Here is an 18,015-nt window from a genome sequence, read left to right as displayed (position 1 = left end):
AAAAAAAATAAAAAAAATTTAAAAAGTGCATGTCAAAGTTGAAATCAAAGGTCTGCTAAAAAATACATAACTCGTCCCATAACTAGACGGTACTAGGGCAGAGTAGTCACACGTTTGAAGCACTTCTGTTGGTTCTGCACCTGTTGAACTGTATGAACAAAATGTAACAAGCTAGAAATCTAGTGCACTTCAAGGAAAGAACAAGAAAAGGCAGAGTTTTCTGACAATGGTGGCAGAAACGAGGAAGCGGGTCACTCATGAATATTTCACAGAGGTCATCCCACCACTGCCAGGCTGCATAATGTCTACAAACCAGCAGGAGAGCTGTGGAGCTCACACAGATCTAGGGTAGAGAGAGACAGGCAGAACGAGATGAGGAGAGGCGACAAAGAGATGAAAAAACAAACCCGGAGGGAACAACGTCTAAAGGAGTTTGAGCGCTAATACCACGGCTATGCCCAACTCAGACAAGAGTGACGAATTAAAGGCGGAAGGAATCTCTCAGAATTCAGAGCTGAAACTGCTCTGCAGGGCCACTGAAGTCTACTGGAACCTACTGGAAAGAGGCAGATGACCTCAAGGTAGCAGAAAGTACAACTGATGAAACTGAATAGCAGGATTTTTTTTTTTCAGAGGCTCGACCAAAGATGTTCTTCATAAGCTATAACAAAACTGGTGTTTTAGCAAATGATACAACCACTAACATGTGCATGGAGCCAGTATTTATGCACCAAAGGTTTTGTAGCTGGTTTAAACTTCACAAAGCCTTAAGAAAATATATTTATCAAAATTTGCCTGTGACACCAACACTAGAGCAGCAGTACAATCAAGCACTTATCTCTCCGGCAAAGATCCACAGCTGGACCTAATTCTAGTTACAAGCTTGTTGCAACTTCACATCAGGTGATAAAGGATGCTTTCCCACTGCATGATACCAATGCTACTCAGCCCTTCTGACCCCACTTGCTTTCTTGTAGCTTTGATTTCCACTACCACACTTTCCCCTAAAATGTAGCTGGTGGTGTTGTAAAACTTAATCTCTAAAGGGAACAGCGGGCTTTGGAAACAACAACAATGGCGGCAGTAATGTTAAGCAGTGTTTACTCATGATGTATTGGTGTGTTGTTGTTGTTGTTCGGGATTGAACACAGCTCCGTCATCAGTTCAGACAGATTAGTAGAGTTTGTTCCTTCCTTGATGCAGCGTCAAGCTCTCGCTGGATTCTTTCGTCGGCCACCAATCCAAGGAGCGTTTGAACTTCTTCAAAAGACCACGGCGTACTTTTACAAGCTGCTGTGGTGAGTCGGATAAAAACAAACGTGATCTCTGCTGCAGCTGGAAATTTTACAGATGGAGAGTTGGTGCTGGACGTCTGCGTTGCGTGGCGTAGAGTGACGACTCTCTCTGGACAATCAGCACTATGCAAGGTTTACACGCCACGGTTTAGTCCCTACTCAGCTTGCACTGAACCACGAGAGAACAAGGGGTAAAAAAAATGTAACTTATTCCACGTAGCAGGTACCAAATTTGCCCAGAAGTGTATGCAGTGGAAAAGTGCCATTACCATACCAGTCACCATGAGAATCCATGCAAGCTCCAGTGTGATCACTCCACCTGCACTGCAGGTATTTGTGCCACTCGGTGGAGCACTAATGGGAATACCCAATGAAGAGTAATGAATGAGAATAGAGACAAAAAAGCAAGACAAAGTACAAACAAGAGCACGTGGAATGTCCTGCAAGTCTCCCATCACTTACTGCATAAAGCGTTTTGCTTCTATCTGGGTTTAGTGTTTGCAGGACAATGGCATCGATGGTGGTAAGAAACAGCGAGAGAGCTGCAAGGTAATGAAATTGTCAAGAGTGATCAGTGAAGTGGAGGCAAAGGTCAGGGCCATCGCGGATCGTGATTAGATCTGCAGCCGCGTCCTCGGCTGGAGTAAATCTGCAACGTGTCAGAACTCTGCAGGAAGGCCTGCACATGGCTGTCTAAGCCAACTGCTTGAGTTTGTCTTTACTGCAGGCCAGCTTCCCACTCATTTCCAGACCACTGCAGGAGCTCCTCCAGATGATAGGATGAGGCAGAACCTCTTAATAAAGCCCACTCTCCCCTCTCCTCGCTCTAGCTCCATTACATTGTGAAAAGGTACAAAGAGGGTACAGCTTCTGCAAGCAGGAACAGGAAACAACTCCAGGGGTGCATTTCTCCCCAAACGGCATTACTGCTTTCTCTAGCAAATGGCAGTGACTTTAATATTGCGACACTGCAATGCCATTTTCTCAGCTCAGGCAGGTCCCAAGCACCCTGCAAAAATACCTTCAGTCTAGCGTGGGTACTGCAGGCTGCGGCTCCTCCTAATGACTCCAAACAAAGGGACTTAAGGGTCCACCTCATCTCATCAGCTAATGAACAGCGCCATTGCTCAGAGACAGCAAACAAACAGACAGCAGGGGGATTGGAGGCGTGTTAGGGAGAGAGCATCTAAAAGGGCCAGCCGAGTTTCTGTCTCTAATGAGGTTCAGTGATGGAATAATTACGTGGCAAGGAGAAGGGTCAGTGTGGAGTGCATGTTTGGATCTTGAGACTCAAAGTGATCGCAAGCTCTGGGATGCCAGTTCACTGCTTCTCCCCCTTAATGGGACACTCTGGCCTACATGAAAAATGCAACCACTGCTACATTGGTTGTAAACATGCCTACTCGCTTCCTACTTCAGGGCTGCAGAAGTCTCTAAAGAATTCCTGGTTGTTTAAAGACTAGGAAAGCCGTCGGCTGATAATGCATCTTCAAGGTGGAAGTAAATTTGGAAAGCCTATAATGGCTGTATAACTAATGTGAGTTAGCATCACAGAGGTATTTATTAGCCCAGCAGTTCTGAAACTCGTCCCTAGACAGTTCCAACACAACAGGAAAGAGAAGGTTTAAGGCGCAGAATATTAGCCTATAGATCCGATGCTAGGCTAGAAGCCAGAACATAGGATCTCTGAATGGCTGTATTACATATTTGCCTAATGCATTCTGAGTACTCCATTGAGAAAGAGGTGACTGACAGGTTTGGGTACTGTTGATCCCTCAGACATTCAAGCATGGGAGACCTAAGTCGTTTTAACATATGAATTTCAGACCTGTTCTCACAGCTGTATCTGTGCAGCGCATATGTAGAGGCACAAAATGAATTCACTGTGAATGCTCCAGAACATTACCGGCTCTATTCACTATTCTATATTTTGTACTAGGGGGCCGGCAGGGTTATATCCAGGTAATGTCTGGCACCCGTTATGGACATTTGTTTTCACACCTACATGAAAGAGACGCACATAAGCACAGTTGGACTCACTCTCTGGGTGAACATGACGGCACATTCTCTACCCCTTCTCTCTTATAACGAAGCTTGCTAGCAAAGCACCTATTAGCTGATGTTCTCATCCAGTGTATTAAACTGTACAAGGTCATTGCATTAACAATAAATATGCAGGAGGCTGGTGGCACTGTGTGTAATGGGGGGAGTTACTGACTGGTGGAACTGGTGACTACTTGTCACTGGAAAGAAAATGTGGCAAAATTTTGGCATATAAAAAAATTTATATTTTTTAAAAGAACAACCTAATAACTATTAACCAGCAACTCCTAGTCATGTCCGTGGTGGCTGTGTGCTCAGGTAATCTGGATCTACGAATCCCAGACAACTGAAAGGTTCAGCGGGCAACAACAGCAGCAGGCATCCCTGGGGGTGCAGCACCCTGCCTAAATATTCTCTGCTCTAACAGCTGAGATGATTAGACGGAGCCTCTGAAGCCGGAGCGGGAGTCCGCAGGGAGAAAGGCAGGACGCGAAAGAGAGACAGAATGAGAGAGATGAATGAAGCCATGTGTGGTGCTCAAGCAAGTCTCCTCGTTCCTCAGCAGAGCCCTGCTCTTCACCATTCCCTCTGCGGACCAACAGTGCCCCCTAGTGGAGCGCTTTATATTCAGCTTCACCAGCACAGAAATTTATCTTCGGGACAGCCTGCCTGGCATCCTCTCCCTGACGGATCTGCTTGAAACTCAATTTCTCTACCCATAAATTAGACTGGGTAGTCTGCCATGCGCACATCAGACAGAGACAGAAAGTCAAAGCTGTGTCCTACACTTCAGGCAGAGCATATTATCTTACAACAGAAGCTGAAAGAGAGCCATACGTCCTGCTATGGACTGAAAGTTCCTCGTGGAAGATTTTAATCATGCCCTTTTTCTTCCGCTTGCGTTATCAGTTACTCAGAATGACAAGGTACTAACCTTGTTTTTGGAGGAACATTTTAAACTGAGAATATTCCACTTCTTTTTTTTTTTATATACATTTTTCTTTAAAACATTAAATACATCATGAATAAGAAAACATAACATAAGAAGATGAGCTCTGAAGTGCTTTACAGATCTATTTGAACATAATTACATCTGAAGTATTGAATAAACGGAGCTGAACTTGACAGATTACCAGTTCTACAGCTCTAAGCAGAATCAGCAGAAGAATCTACTCATCCTGTGACCTTGTGCAGACAGGTAATAAGGAAGGACAGGGAGGTGAACAGTGGCCAAATCAAAAATCAGAAGCCAAGGCAGGGTATAGGGTCATTGAATAATGATGGAGGTCCACTGAACTCAGGTCTGCTGACCTAGAGCCTTGAGTGATGAGGACCGAAAGTGCTTTGCTGAAATCATATGAACAGAGGTCTATGGCTATAATCACATTAAGAACTTCACTGTTCAATGCAATCAAATCTATCAGCCACGATGGTTTACACTTTAAAAGGGATATGTGCATGGGCAGTGAAACAAGCTGCTTCACTCAATAAGCTGGTCGCCATTATGGGCAATACATCACATCCCCAGGAGAAACAGAGAGAAGCCCATTCAGCAGAAGACTGATACAGCTATACTGTGCTGTGAGAAAGCCTTCCTTCCTGAGTCTCCTTACTGCAGGACACTACTGACCTCCTACTGTCTGAACAGAGGCTGAGGAACTCCATACGCCTCCATTTGTAAAGTGTTACACATGCTGCACTCTGAACATGATGATTACTGTGGCTCTTGGTAATAATTTATTGACACTTTACTACCTCATACCCTTCATTAGTGCAATACCAACTGGCGCTGCTCATGAAAATGTCAAGTAAATACCTCATATGTTTATAAAACGTCCTCCGGTTAAAAATCTTTCTCCTATAACGTTTTATAAATGCAATTCTGTAACATCCACCCCCACTATTTTTGACCAATCTACCTCTACTACTGCAATATGTCCACTACTGTCACACTGTAGGGGGAAACAGACACACAAAGTACGATCTGCCCATGCCTTGGAAATGTGTTTAATCTATGATCACATTAAGCGTTACAGCTTGTTTTATATTTGACAAGATCTCAGCTCAGTCATGCTAGACATGGGCAGTGTGCGTCGATCTGTGAAATAGACAGGGCTGAAAGACGGACAATGTAAACAGTCCATTTTGGAACGATTAGCTAACAAACCGGCTAACACACTCACCATAAAGAGTTTAAAAACAAACAAAAAAAAAAACCTGGGAAATTTTTACCACAGTTCACCAAACTTGGATAGAGTTTTGCTCATAAATTGTTTAAAGAAAAATATGAAATGTCTGTCTTGGTGAATTCCGTTAAAAGAATGAGATTTCACTGGTTTAAAAAAAAAGTCTGTGTTACCGTGACTTAAAGGGAACACCTGATTGTGGTGAAACTCAGTTTGTTCACATTCAGATGCTCCATGTCTTTTAAGGTGGAAGGGTGTGTTTAAGGGGGGGGGGGGGGGGGGACAACAGCTATTTGTACGCGGCTGAAGTGTAACTTGTCTGTAGTTTTTATTCCCACAGAAACTAATTTTTAACTCGAGTTTAGTTTTGCAGCAGCACTGTCGCTAATGCAGTTAGTGCTCTCCTGAGTTTGAAGACATTTCCACTTTAAGTGATCCTAAAACAGCCAAAAATAATCAATTTTACACACCCATGGAGCAGGAATAGAGCGATATCCTAAAAGTTTAGACTCCTCTCCACTGTCTAAAAATAAACTCCAGATGACTCTGCTATGAGCAGGGAGAGAGAAGGCCTAGCATACCAGACAAAGACACTTTTTTTTTTTTACACTCATTTCCAGACACTGGGGCTCCATAAACACATTAGACAGGGTTTTGGGTGCAGATTAGAGGGCTAGTGAATGGTTAGAAAACATCTTATATTTATTACAATTGTTTCTTGATTACAATCGCGAACATCGCCTTTAGGGCAACAATAAGTTCCTGCAAATATTAACTCTGGCACTATCTGAGGAAAACCAGGCTACAGAGAAGCTTCTTCCCCATGCCATCACACTCCCAGACAGACCTTTAAAAAAAACACACAATACTCCATACTTTGGACTTTCCTACTGCATCTTTATTTACCTTGGTTTAGAGTATCACACCCCAGCATTACTTCTAGTAATTCACTTCCCTGCCTTATTCTTGCCTACAAGAATTACAAGCTTAAGATAAGATATATAACTTCACAAAATGTAACATTGGCAGATATGACAAGGTGTGTGTGTGTGTGTGTGTGTGTGGTAGAACTGTGTTTATTTTTAGTAGTGTGGAATGCTGTCAATGGATGTGCACCAAGAGCTACTGAAACCAACACCAAACTCATTGTATGTGCTTTCAGCAGTTTCTCCATCTTGAGTGAGTCAGTGTGTGGCTGCCTCTCTTTTACAGACCACCACTGCCCCCTACAGATTACTGATCAAATTGCTTCAGACCTCCTACATACTCCTGATCAATTACTAGATCCCTGAAAACACTCCAGATGGATTGAGACGAGGTTTGGTTATTTAATATCAAATTATGTGTGTGGGAAAGGTACACACAAACAACCACATCTACTCTAGATGTGAGAGCTTCTGTTGGTCATCATCTAGGCTCTGCCCACAGGACGCTGTAGGCTTGTTGGACTATTCTCAGTCCAGCAGTGACACTGAGGGTTTTAAAAACTCCAGCAGCAAAACACACACTAAACCACCATTACCACGTTAGGGTCCCTGCAGCACTGAGAATGATCCAGCACCCAAGTACTAGGCCTACCTGCTCTGTGGGAGTCCTGAGCATTGTAGAAGACGGGGAAATGGGCTAATAAAGTTTGCAGGACATACTGCAGCAGAGCTGAGGGAATGGACAGTGAGTGTAGATACAAGGAGGTGGCATTAATGTGTTAATACTGTTTGTGTTACACACAACATGTCAAAGCACCCAAGGTGATGTTAAGCTCATGTGCAGCTGCTCTATAGCCTCTCGCTGCACTCCAAGCTTTTCTATGGATATTAAAGAAATTGGATGCACACAAATGAACATTTAACATGGTGTCTAGAAACTTATCGTGTCACTTCGAGTGTTTCAGAATAGAAGTCAGATGTTCGCAAAACATCCCCATGCATTTTAAAAAGCTTTAAATCCTTAAACCATGCCAATCCTTCAGCGGAATAGCAACGACTAGCCTCGGCTGCCTGCATGACGCTGCAGTTTTTCCTGGGGAACAGCTTGCAATGGCGCCAAATTGCCACAAGATGGCGCACAGATCACACTAAATCACTGCAGCTGATCACAAGGAACTAGTTCTCAAACTAAACACCAGAGTACATTGATACCCAAGTGTTTACCTTTCCCACTTGCAAATGCAGCCGTGTAGAGGGTACAGTCCCTGTCTGGAGAAGTCCAACAGTGGACAGTGACATTTTATTAAGGTGAAGCTGCAGATAGTGACACTGTCCTAACACACAGTGTGGAAAAAGGTTTCTTAACCGTTGCAGCAGGTAACATGCGTTTATTTGTCATTGCCCAAACGTGGTAGTAGACACACACACACACAAACTACTGCACTAGAGGCAGTGAGCGCCCACATACCCACATACACGCCTTGCTTAAGGGCACCTCAGCCATGGCTGTTGAGGGAGGAGACAGTGCTGTTCCTTTTTTTATTGGATGTCGTGGTGAAAACTGCTGTGTTGTTACTGTGGTTTCCTCGTTTATACAGAGGCTAAAATGAATAAAAAGGTCATTTAAAAATCTTCTAACATATCAGCTTTCCTTCGAACCCAGTTGAACTGACCTCGAGTTCTTAAAAAGCTTTACATAAAGGTTCTCCAGGGGTTCTCCAGTAAGGCAGTGGTTCTGTAAAGAACCAACACCACTTAAAGGGCCACATCACAGCACCAAGGGTTCAGTAATTACTCCATCACTCAGCACTAAACAGAAACTCATGTGATGTTAATAAATTGATATAAACATCATTTTAAAAGTTTAAATATATTCCACCTTTATCCATGACTTCACGTGGTTCTCTGTGGAACTAAATAACGCTTGCAGAGTCATTGTTTAAGAAGATAAACCCATGCCGTGAGGCCCCACTGAGCAGTAAGTGCATCGTCATTCCCTCCTTTAATCCCGTAGTCCTGCTTCCTGACCGGGGATGCAGCGAGCGTTCTGATTGGCTGCTGAAGGAGGTAGAGGGAATCACCACACGCAACAGCCAATTAGAACGCGAACAGATGGGCGTCGCTTCAAAAAAAGAAAAAAAAAAAGGGCACGATCTGTGGCTCAGCTCCAGCAGCAGAGGCTGTGTGGCTCAGCACAAAATGTTCCCCTAGTGGACAATGGGTTAGCATTCAAACTAAATCAAACTCCTCTCTGAGGAGCACTGCGTCCAGCACCTCCTTCCCAACTGCAGAGAGGGGTACGCTGGGTGAAATGGTCCATATCATAGAGGTCATGGACTGAATTGCTATTTTGAAATTGAATCTTTTGATGGAGCATGTCGTTTTAAGCGATGTACCATACCCTCTCTACTCCATATGACGTCCAACTCATTTACATACATTCACCTACGCAGTGGTCAGCACTCACAAGAAGTACTTTTGACCTTGCATTAAAATAATTAAAGAAGGCATGACTATGAAGGTAAATAACTGACAGGTATTTGAATCTGAATTATCCATCCATCCATTATCTGTAACCGCTTATCCAATTTAGGGTCGCGGGGGGTCCAGAGCCTACCTGGAATCATCGGGCGCAAGGCGGGAATACACCCTGGCCAGTCCTTCACAGGGCAACACAGACACACACACTCACGGACACTTTCGAGTCGCCAATCCACCTGCAACGTGTGTTTTTGGACTGTGGGAGGAAACCGGAGCACCCGGAGGAAACCCACGCGGACACGGGGAGAACTCCTCACAGACAGTCACCCGGAGCGGGAATCGAACCCACAACCTCCAGGCCCCTCCTGGAACAGTTTAATTAATCTGAATTTTGTATTTTTTTTTTTTTCATTATTCATTAATTCATTCATTAATTGTAACCCTTATCCAGTTCAGGGCGGCGGTGGGTCCGGAGCCTACCCAGAATCACTGGGCGCAAGGCAGGAACAAACCCTGGAGGGGGCGACAGTCCTTCACAGGGCAACACACTCACATTATTCTTTAATAATATTTACCTGAATTTGTATATATGAATTATATTTATATGGCATTTGATACATTTGAACAAGTGACCGGCTGAAATGTCCAGATTTAAAAAATCTAACAAACTCAGATTTGAAAGGTTTTTAGATCTGAATTTATCTGATTTATTTATTTTTTAACCTGACCATTGTTTTATCTGATTTTCTTTTAATCGAATGTCATATAAATATAGCACAAATATAAAATGTTCCGATAAATATAATTCAAATATTTAAAATTCAGATAAATATACTATATACACCAGTGATTTAGCTCCATATATGATATAAAGGCAGCCAATAAGAACACAGCGCTGAAACCAGGACCACAAGATTCCCCTGTAAGTGTCACTGAATTTTGTTGCTAAAAACAAGAAAATCTCCCCCACTCTTAATAAATCCCGACTTCCTCCCTGTAACATACACACATGACTGAGACACTGACAATATGAGAAAAGGACTGATTTAGACTATCATTAGTGTTTATACACTTGGACCATTCACAAATATACATCCATACATTACGCCATCAATGACATTAGAAATGACCTCAGCTCTAGTGACTGTGCTGAGGTCAGGAGTCCTCTGAAGTGTGTATTCCCCAGGGAGGGACTGATAGACCTACTGACCTCGTCCTTCACTCGGTCAAGAATACTCTTTAGCACAGTATATTATATTACAGCACAATATTCAAATACACGTGTGTGTGTGTATCTGTTTTGTTGAGAAGAGAGTCTGTTGTAACACGATGACGACACTGGATCCAGCTCCTTGTATTTACTATTGTTTGTAAGTAGCGCTGCCGTGGTGCTCTGGCCTGGCCATAATTAGTGAATGAAGAAACACTGACAGCCGTGAGACCTGGTTTGTGTGGACAGTGTGGTAATACAGGAGCAAATGGAATAATGCTGTAAAGTGTCCAGATCACTCTTTGGTATCCATGTCGTGTGCTTTGTGATTCTGTGCATTTTGCCTCACTAAAGCTACTTATGTTTGTCCCTGACACAAAATATACAAACACACACGCACACTTAATTGTAAAGTCCAATTTATGTTTCTGTGTCAATCCTATGCTGTAGGCAACAAGTCGTCACAAACCCTACACCGTAGCCCGATGTGCCAGAGCTCCAGAAAAGTAACAACGCATCACACTGACGCAGACTACAATGAGTGACTGGTCAGTAGCAGAACGAACATTGCTAATAGTTGCACCAAAAAAAGTACATAAACTCCTCTCTCGCCTCCACATTCAGAGACACAGACGGCAGCAAATTTATGGTGAGACATTTCCTCAGACATGGTGTAGACGTCAGCGATGAATAAAAAAGCTGAACAAAGGAAAAATACGGATGCCTCTGGGGGAAAAAGCTCAACGAGAACGGGGACCACCGGGAAAAAACTTGCTGGCTTTGTATTTGTTTTTTTCTAGGCACCTCATGTAAACTCTGCTCTGTCCCAAACAATGGCCTACTCCCTAAATAATACACTTTAAAGATTTATAAAAGTAATACCACTACACCACTACATTGTGCACTACATAGTGTAGAGAAAGATGTATGGGATTCAGCCCCTAGTGGTGTGAAGGTGTGTGTGCAACTTGTTGTTCATGAATGATTGAACAATGATAAATCAATTCTGTTTAAGCTCACTGATATTAAACAGGAATAGCTCGAATTTAGTCTCAAATATGAGCAAATAAACTTGTGATTAATTAAATTATTTGAATACATTTTCTTCTGTGTAATTGTGTAACACCCCTCGTGTTAATATGGCTTTATAATCACGCTGGGGCATTTTCTACACCCCTCGTGCACCATTTGCTTAGAGCTGATCTGCCAGACTACAGAATGGTGTAACCTAACTGACGCTGCATTACATCAATTAAAACACTTGAATGAGTGAATTGAGGGAGTTACTGAGTCAGTGAGGTGGGTCTGAGTTTAGGAGTCAAAGGCATTGTGTACTGCACAATCTAAAGGACTTACAATGCTGTTGAGGTCAGAGTCGTAGCTCCCGCAGCCAAGTGCTGCTCCTCCGAGCGGCTCCAGAACCTCTTCGTCCCACATGTACGTCCCACCCGAGCTGTCCGAGGGCGAGAGGTCCAGCGAGGAACCTTGCCCCAAGTCTCCTCCAGCAGACATCCGAGTCGCGCAGTGAGGAGAGGCGTCCATCCGGCCACCTACAGAGCACATGGTAAAAGCATAGATTATGCCATTTACTCCTTAAAGTAACACTAGGTGAGGTTTGGTATTTTTGCTCCTGAGCTCCCCCTGCAGTTGCAGAGTGTAATTCACCACATCCAGAGGGTACATAGTGCAGTTTCTGCAGTGCTGAGGCCAGAATCACAACGGCAGAGGCTCTATTCTCCCTATTATAGGACAGTGAAGCATCAAATTCATTCAGTTTGAAACTGTAATTTTGAGATAAAAATACCTTGTGTTCTGTAGTTTTATGGTTATTGTCTAATCATATATAATAAAACTTTTATGTTTTAATACTTAACATTTTGTTATCATCACAGACGATATACCTGTTAGGCCCATCTCAGCCCAGTCCACCGTCTCAGACAAGAAGCTGTGAAGGCTGGTCACTGACGACCCCTCCTGAGACTGACTGACCAGAGCGCTGTCGTCCTCAAAGAGCCCAGTCTCGACGGTTCCTCCTTCCTGAGCTGACAGAAGCTGGATGCCAATTCCATTACCAAGATCATCAAAGTCGTCTATATACTCTTCGCTCATGTCGTTACGCTCCAAAGACGATGTGGACGACAGAGACATGTCCTCTGGGCCCTCCAGAGACAGACCCTGGATGCCATCAGCATCCTTGGCCTCATCAGGAGTAGGTCCATCATTTTCTGTGTGGCTGGATAGTTCAGAAGTGTGAGGAGCTGGTTCCTGAGAGTCTCTGTCCGTGTCCACTTTCACCTGGACCTTCCCTGACTGCCCTGTGCGAGGCTGCTTGAGGAGTGAAGGCCGCATTAGCTTATAGCTAATGGCCGACGGCTTAGTGCTGTTGGGCAGGAGGGATTTCTTTAGGGCTGTAGGTGGCATGGAGCAGGTGGTAGTTGTTACAGCGGGCTTCATGACACTAAAGGCATCCCCTCGTTCACTAGTTAACACCAGAGGGGGCTGAATGACAGGGGATCTAGCTAGTGGAGACTTTGCTAAAGGCCTGGGCAGCTCCTTGGCCAACTCTGCAGCCCGGTTGAAGGAGAAGGAGCGGGTCAAGGGTGGGTTTGCAGGGGTGGTAGTGCTCTTCAAGTGGCTGAAGCTCTGGGAGCGCCCCACATTCTCCACAGAGATCGATTTAAGACTGTCGCTCGACAGGGACAAGGTGGATGATGAAGGTCTCGGAAGGCCAGAGCTGACTCCATTTACTCCAGCTCTGCGGTTGAACAGAGGCTGACTGGGGGAGGGAAGTTTAGGGGCATTAGTGCGTGGATTGGCCCTGGTGGACTGAGGGATGGGACCAGTGTTGGGTGGAATAGGGATGGAACGGCGAGCTTTACCCACAGAGACGACAGAGGGTTTTCCGCCATCCTTAACAGTCACTGTAGGGCGTAGCTGCTGCTGCTGCACATGAGCTTCATCTCCAGCATCTGGGACCTTCTCTCCACTGTCCTTCTTCCACTTCATAGGGAGGGAAGGAGCAGGTCGAATGACCCCATTCAGCTTTCCCGCATTTACCCCTTTACCCCCTGCACTCGGAACAGGCAGAGCAGAACCGTTGGCAAGGGGGCCTGCTGCGGACGGTGCACGAGAGCCAAACTTGGGCAGTCTGGAGACCATGGTGGGCTGCTTGAGGGCCGTGTCTTCCATTAGCTACCTCCCTCACCATGGGTCTAAACACAAGGCAGGAGCTGGGGAAGACAAAAGGAGACAGGAGGATTAGCGATGCCCGTGTAAAAGGAACCTCCCCCCTGTGACTAATTTCATTCACAGCAGTGGGTTTGACAACGACTGAAGTCAGCCCAAGTCTACACCCTTCATCTGAGTCATCGTCAGTCACATTCATCCCCATCAGCACAGGTCCAACCCCACCCTTCTGCACGACAGACACCCATAAAGAGCTGACGACATCTTAGAAGAAAAACACAAGCGACAAACCTTAAAACCTCGCCCTTAATCAACTCGAGAGCCAGCTGTTGATAGGGCCGTGATCTCCAACCATGGTGTTTCCAGCAAGGCGTCATGTGCATGGGATAAAAGGCCATGCCCCTGCCCTGAAACAACCCAGGATACAATGACTCGAGAACAGAGGGACTCTCAAACAACCCTGGCCTTTCTTCTGTATACAATCCTCTCCCATATATTACCTAAAGGCCTGAAGTATGACCAAGCAGGACCATCAAGATGTCTTCATAAGCCTGAGATCACAAAGTCTCCATTCAGCCCAAGAACAGGGCATGTAACCTGTGATCGGATTCGGGAGATGGTTGATGTAATGAGTTACAACATGGCTCATAAGATTTAATGACAGGTTACTCAAGGTCCGACTCGAGTTCAACTTCCTCCATTTGGGAGAAAGGGGAACTTGATTTCATGACAAACTGTAGATTTAGGGAGACGATTGGTCACACACAGTGAATCCTAAAAATCACTCCTTTGACAGTCGCTTTTAAATATCAGTGCTGCATAGACTGGGGTCACTAGTGTTCAGAAACAGATCCCTGGCTGAGGGTAAAATGCTGTAGAAAGCAAAGTAGAGTTAAAGACTATGAAAAGTGTACTGTTTTAAATTTATATGAAGGATACAGAGTCCTCTCATTGTATACCCTCTGGCTCTCCGTGGCCCTACAGATATTCATTCAGTCATTCATGGTCTGTAACTGCTTTTCCAGTTCAGGGAGCCAACCAGGAATTATTGGGCACAAGGCAGGAATACACCTAGAGAAACAACAATCCAAGCTCAAGTTTGGTGAACTTTTACAGGCAAATTTCCACCTTTGACCAATAGAATTGCAGCTTTTGCCACAGTGACCTGGAGAGATGTGGTTTGTAGGGTTTGGTAGTGAGCCAGTTAAAAGCTGGAATCCTAAGAATCGTGAACCAATGGCTGTGCTTGTAGGCGGAGTATGAGTTCAAACTGCACTGTCCTCCTCCCCTTCCTTAGCGCATTTTACCGTGTTAAAATCTCAACAACAATCTCAACATGCACTCATATTTACGATCAGATTTGACGGCATGCAATTTCGCCTGGTTACAGGGTGTGAAATCTGTTACCGAATATCAAGTCAGCTCTCACCCCTAGCAAGGTTCTGCCCTTCCCTAACTGTAGAAGAATGGCTTAATCTTTGCAGGAAATCTACAAGAGTGATTCAAAGTATGTTTTGAGCCTTCAGACAAGGCCATGGCCTGAACCACTAGCAAGTAGCAAAGAAGGGTTTGAAGAGCTGACTCAGGGACAGATTCCTGAAAGCAGCTGAAAACACAGCGACAAGCCTATTACTCTTCCCCAGAACATATCAAACATGGAAGTCGGAAGTGCATGGGGAGCAGATCTGTCACAAAGTCTCTTGTCCCTGTGATTATGTAATATTCCTTGGAAGAGCGACTAAGTCATCCACTGTTTATAAACAAATAAAATCTACTTTTGATGCAATGCTTTAATTCTGATCCTCCCCTCCCCCTCTGCATCATCTAAATCATGCTCATCATTGCACAGTAGGGTTGGGCAGTGTAACAGTAGCACTGCATACTGCGGTATTTAAAAATGTGGACAGTATCTCAAAAAAGAGGGCAGTATTTATGACGTGTGTGGTGTGTCAGATTTCTGTTCTGTGTCTTTAAGCACACCGCAAAAAAGTTCACTATGTGCATTTAAGAGTGTCACAGGGAAGGGGCGCTGTGGGAGCTCACTGACTGCTGATGTCACAGTCTGAAAATGAGTAGGGGGGGTGGGAACACAAGCCCAGTTGAAGCTAAAAAACAAAATATTCAGAAGACACTTCACTCGACTTTGTGCTCACATGTATGAGACTTTTTCTCTAAATATGTGTGTTTTAAGATTTAAATCATCTGTTGTGCTAAACAATGCGTGCCTGTTAGCTGGCCAGCTGTAATTCTAAACAGTGTGGAGCCATCTTGTTTGGCTTATTATCAAACCACTCTGTTTCTCTAACTCCAGTCACTGAAATTTGCTCTCTCAAAAACGGGTTTTTATCATCAACACTTGTGTTGGTGTGCTGAACTGCACACCAAAAACCCTTCACTCGACTTTGTGCTCACAGATATAAGGCTCAGTGCAGTCCGACAATGCACCCGCGCAACATTTATTCACTCATTTTCTGTGTCTGCTCCATCCCATTCATGGTCGTGGTGTAGTCAGAGTGCATCCAGAAACAATCCATTGGCACAGGAGTGGCTTTCTTTCTGGAACTGAAAAGTACGGTAACATTGATGACGTTGACCATAAAAAAGGACCAATCATAGAGAGAGTTGTAAGAGACACTGAGATCCAAATGAGGGACAGACAGCGGCAAAAAGGCCATCATTAAACCCAGAGGAATCACAGCAGCGTGGAGAAGGAAGCTGAGAGTAGCTCAGAGGATGCTCAGATTTATGGCTAGTGTCTGTGAAAAGCTACTCAGCAATCAATAGAGCTCTGTTTTCAGCTCAGGGGCCCTGCTGACCACAGTGTGTGTGTGTACTCTGCACTCATGTGTACATTATCCTGCTTTATCGCCCTTAAGTCAAGGACAGATTTTAGATTTTAAGACCAGTGTTGCACCTCTAAGGGTATATTTACATGGCCTGTATCTGTATTCAATAAAAACATACTTCTACGGTGTATTATTTTCTAGCAATGAATTCATTTTACATAATTTCCATGAGTGTGAACTTGCAGATGTACTCTCGGTGTGCTCTGCAGATTGTGGATAGTGAGAAAAGATGAAAGTTGTCTGCTGCAGCATCTGAAGGTCAGTGTGGGGCGACACTGAAGGATGAATCACCGCTGTGGTAGAGAAGAGTGTTTCCCGATACGGCTAAAATTTCTATCACCATGTGTTTCTTAATTACTGTCAATACGATAAAATTCTGACATCGATATGAACAATAAAAAAAAAGCCACAGAAATCTGCCAAGAACTGAAAACAACAGGATATCACTATCAAACATCCATCTTTTGGCTTTGTCAATGTTAATATTTTAAACAAACTTTAAAATGGGAGTGCAATGAACTGACGACAGCACCCTGTAACATCTGTCAGTCAGTGACATGTTGTAAAATAATGTGTTTAAAAATTTTTAAAAATGTAATTGAAACATTTTATATTGCAATATATATTGATATTGAATTATTGTACAGCCCTATTCCTCAACACTCAACAACTTTCACAGTCATCTCCCTCACAGGCATAGACACAGTACATCAAAACGGAAAGACCACACACACACACACACTCGCTCGCTCCTGACACCATGATAAGACCCTAGTTCATACCAGAAGAGTGCTAAGCTCATTATTGTCAAAGTGTACATGGTTTCAGGGATACCATGTGCTATTTCAGAGTAGCGGATTTAAAGCATGAGACACCTTTCTTGGCACCCACTGGTACAACTTTGCTCATTTTCGCTAACTCCGCCCATTTCTCATTGCCATTAGTGGCATCTAACTTCCAATGCAGGAAATTACCAACTCATTAAAATGGAAATGTTGCTCGCAGTGTGAACTCAGGGCTAGAGAAAGTGTGTGTGTGTGTGTGTGTGTGTGTGTGTGTGTGTGTTTCAGACAGAGGTATAAACAGCCACATTGTTCTAGAGGAAAACTCATTTTAATATATTTAAAAAAAAAATTTTACCTAATGAATGAATGCATTTTTAAATTAAATCAAATTTTTTAAAAAGCCCAAAATGGAGATGCAAGATTTGGTTCCAGCAGTTGCAATATTTGTGTCCATTAGTCACTAATGAATTAACAAACATACATACAACACCAATAAATTTTCAGTGCATCAAAATTAATTGTGTCAAGTGTGGGTTCCCGACTCAAGGACACGGTTTTTAATTTATATAATTTATAACTAAAATACAGTTTGTTGGATGTGAAACGGTAAAACAAGGCCATCCATGGAGCATGCCACAATCTCCAATGAAACATTTGGTAAGACAGGGTTAAATATCCCACACCATCCTTGTGTGGTCATTATAACAGCTGCACACTGCTGTATTAAGAAGTGTTTAACCTAGAAATTCATATTTAAGCTGCTCTGGCTTATTGTACTAGTCATATTTGGCTCTGCACAAAATGTTGATACAGAGTTATTCCTACTGACCTCAAAAGGCTGAGATCTGACCCACTCTATACACACACACACACACACTCGCATACTGTGACCCACATTCAACTCTTCCTCACACTCTCACCTCAGGGCTTAAGCCTCCTCCAAGCCCAGAAATCTATACCCAAGTCTGCACCAGAGGTCAAGACAGGGTCAGTAACCTCTCAGCCACTCTGTGCAAAAGTCAGAGACCACCTATTTGCATCTGAGCTCATGTCAAAT

At 43.9% G+C, this 18,015-nt stretch overlaps 1 protein-coding gene across 9 annotated transcripts in view; it reads right to left on the bottom strand.

The window, feature by feature from the left end:
- The window catches only part of ccser2b (coiled-coil serine-rich protein 2b), a 75,005-nt gene that overhangs the window by 43,158 nt on the left and 13,832 nt on the right, over positions 1–18,015 (bottom strand). For all 9 annotated transcript variants that reach the window (XR_010801859.1, XR_010801860.1, XM_066663657.1 and 6 more), the window contains 2 exons: positions 12,043–13,371; positions 11,498–11,691 (listed from right to left, as the gene is read on the bottom strand). Coding sequence is in view for 7 of the 9 variants with exons in the window: in XM_066663657.1 (XP_066519754.1) it covers positions 11,498–11,691; positions 12,043–13,330 (1,482 nt within the window). In the remaining 2 variants the exon portion in view is untranslated. The remainder of the gene's footprint in view (positions 1–11,497; positions 11,692–12,042; positions 13,372–18,015) is intronic.

Source organism: Hoplias malabaricus, chromosome 3 (genome assembly GCF_029633855.1).
Source record: "Hoplias malabaricus isolate fHopMal1 chromosome 3, fHopMal1.hap1, whole genome shotgun sequence".
Taxonomy (NCBI): Eukaryota; Metazoa; Chordata; class Actinopteri; order Characiformes; family Erythrinidae; genus Hoplias; species Hoplias malabaricus.
This window is presented reverse-complemented; position numbering and strand designations above follow the sequence as displayed.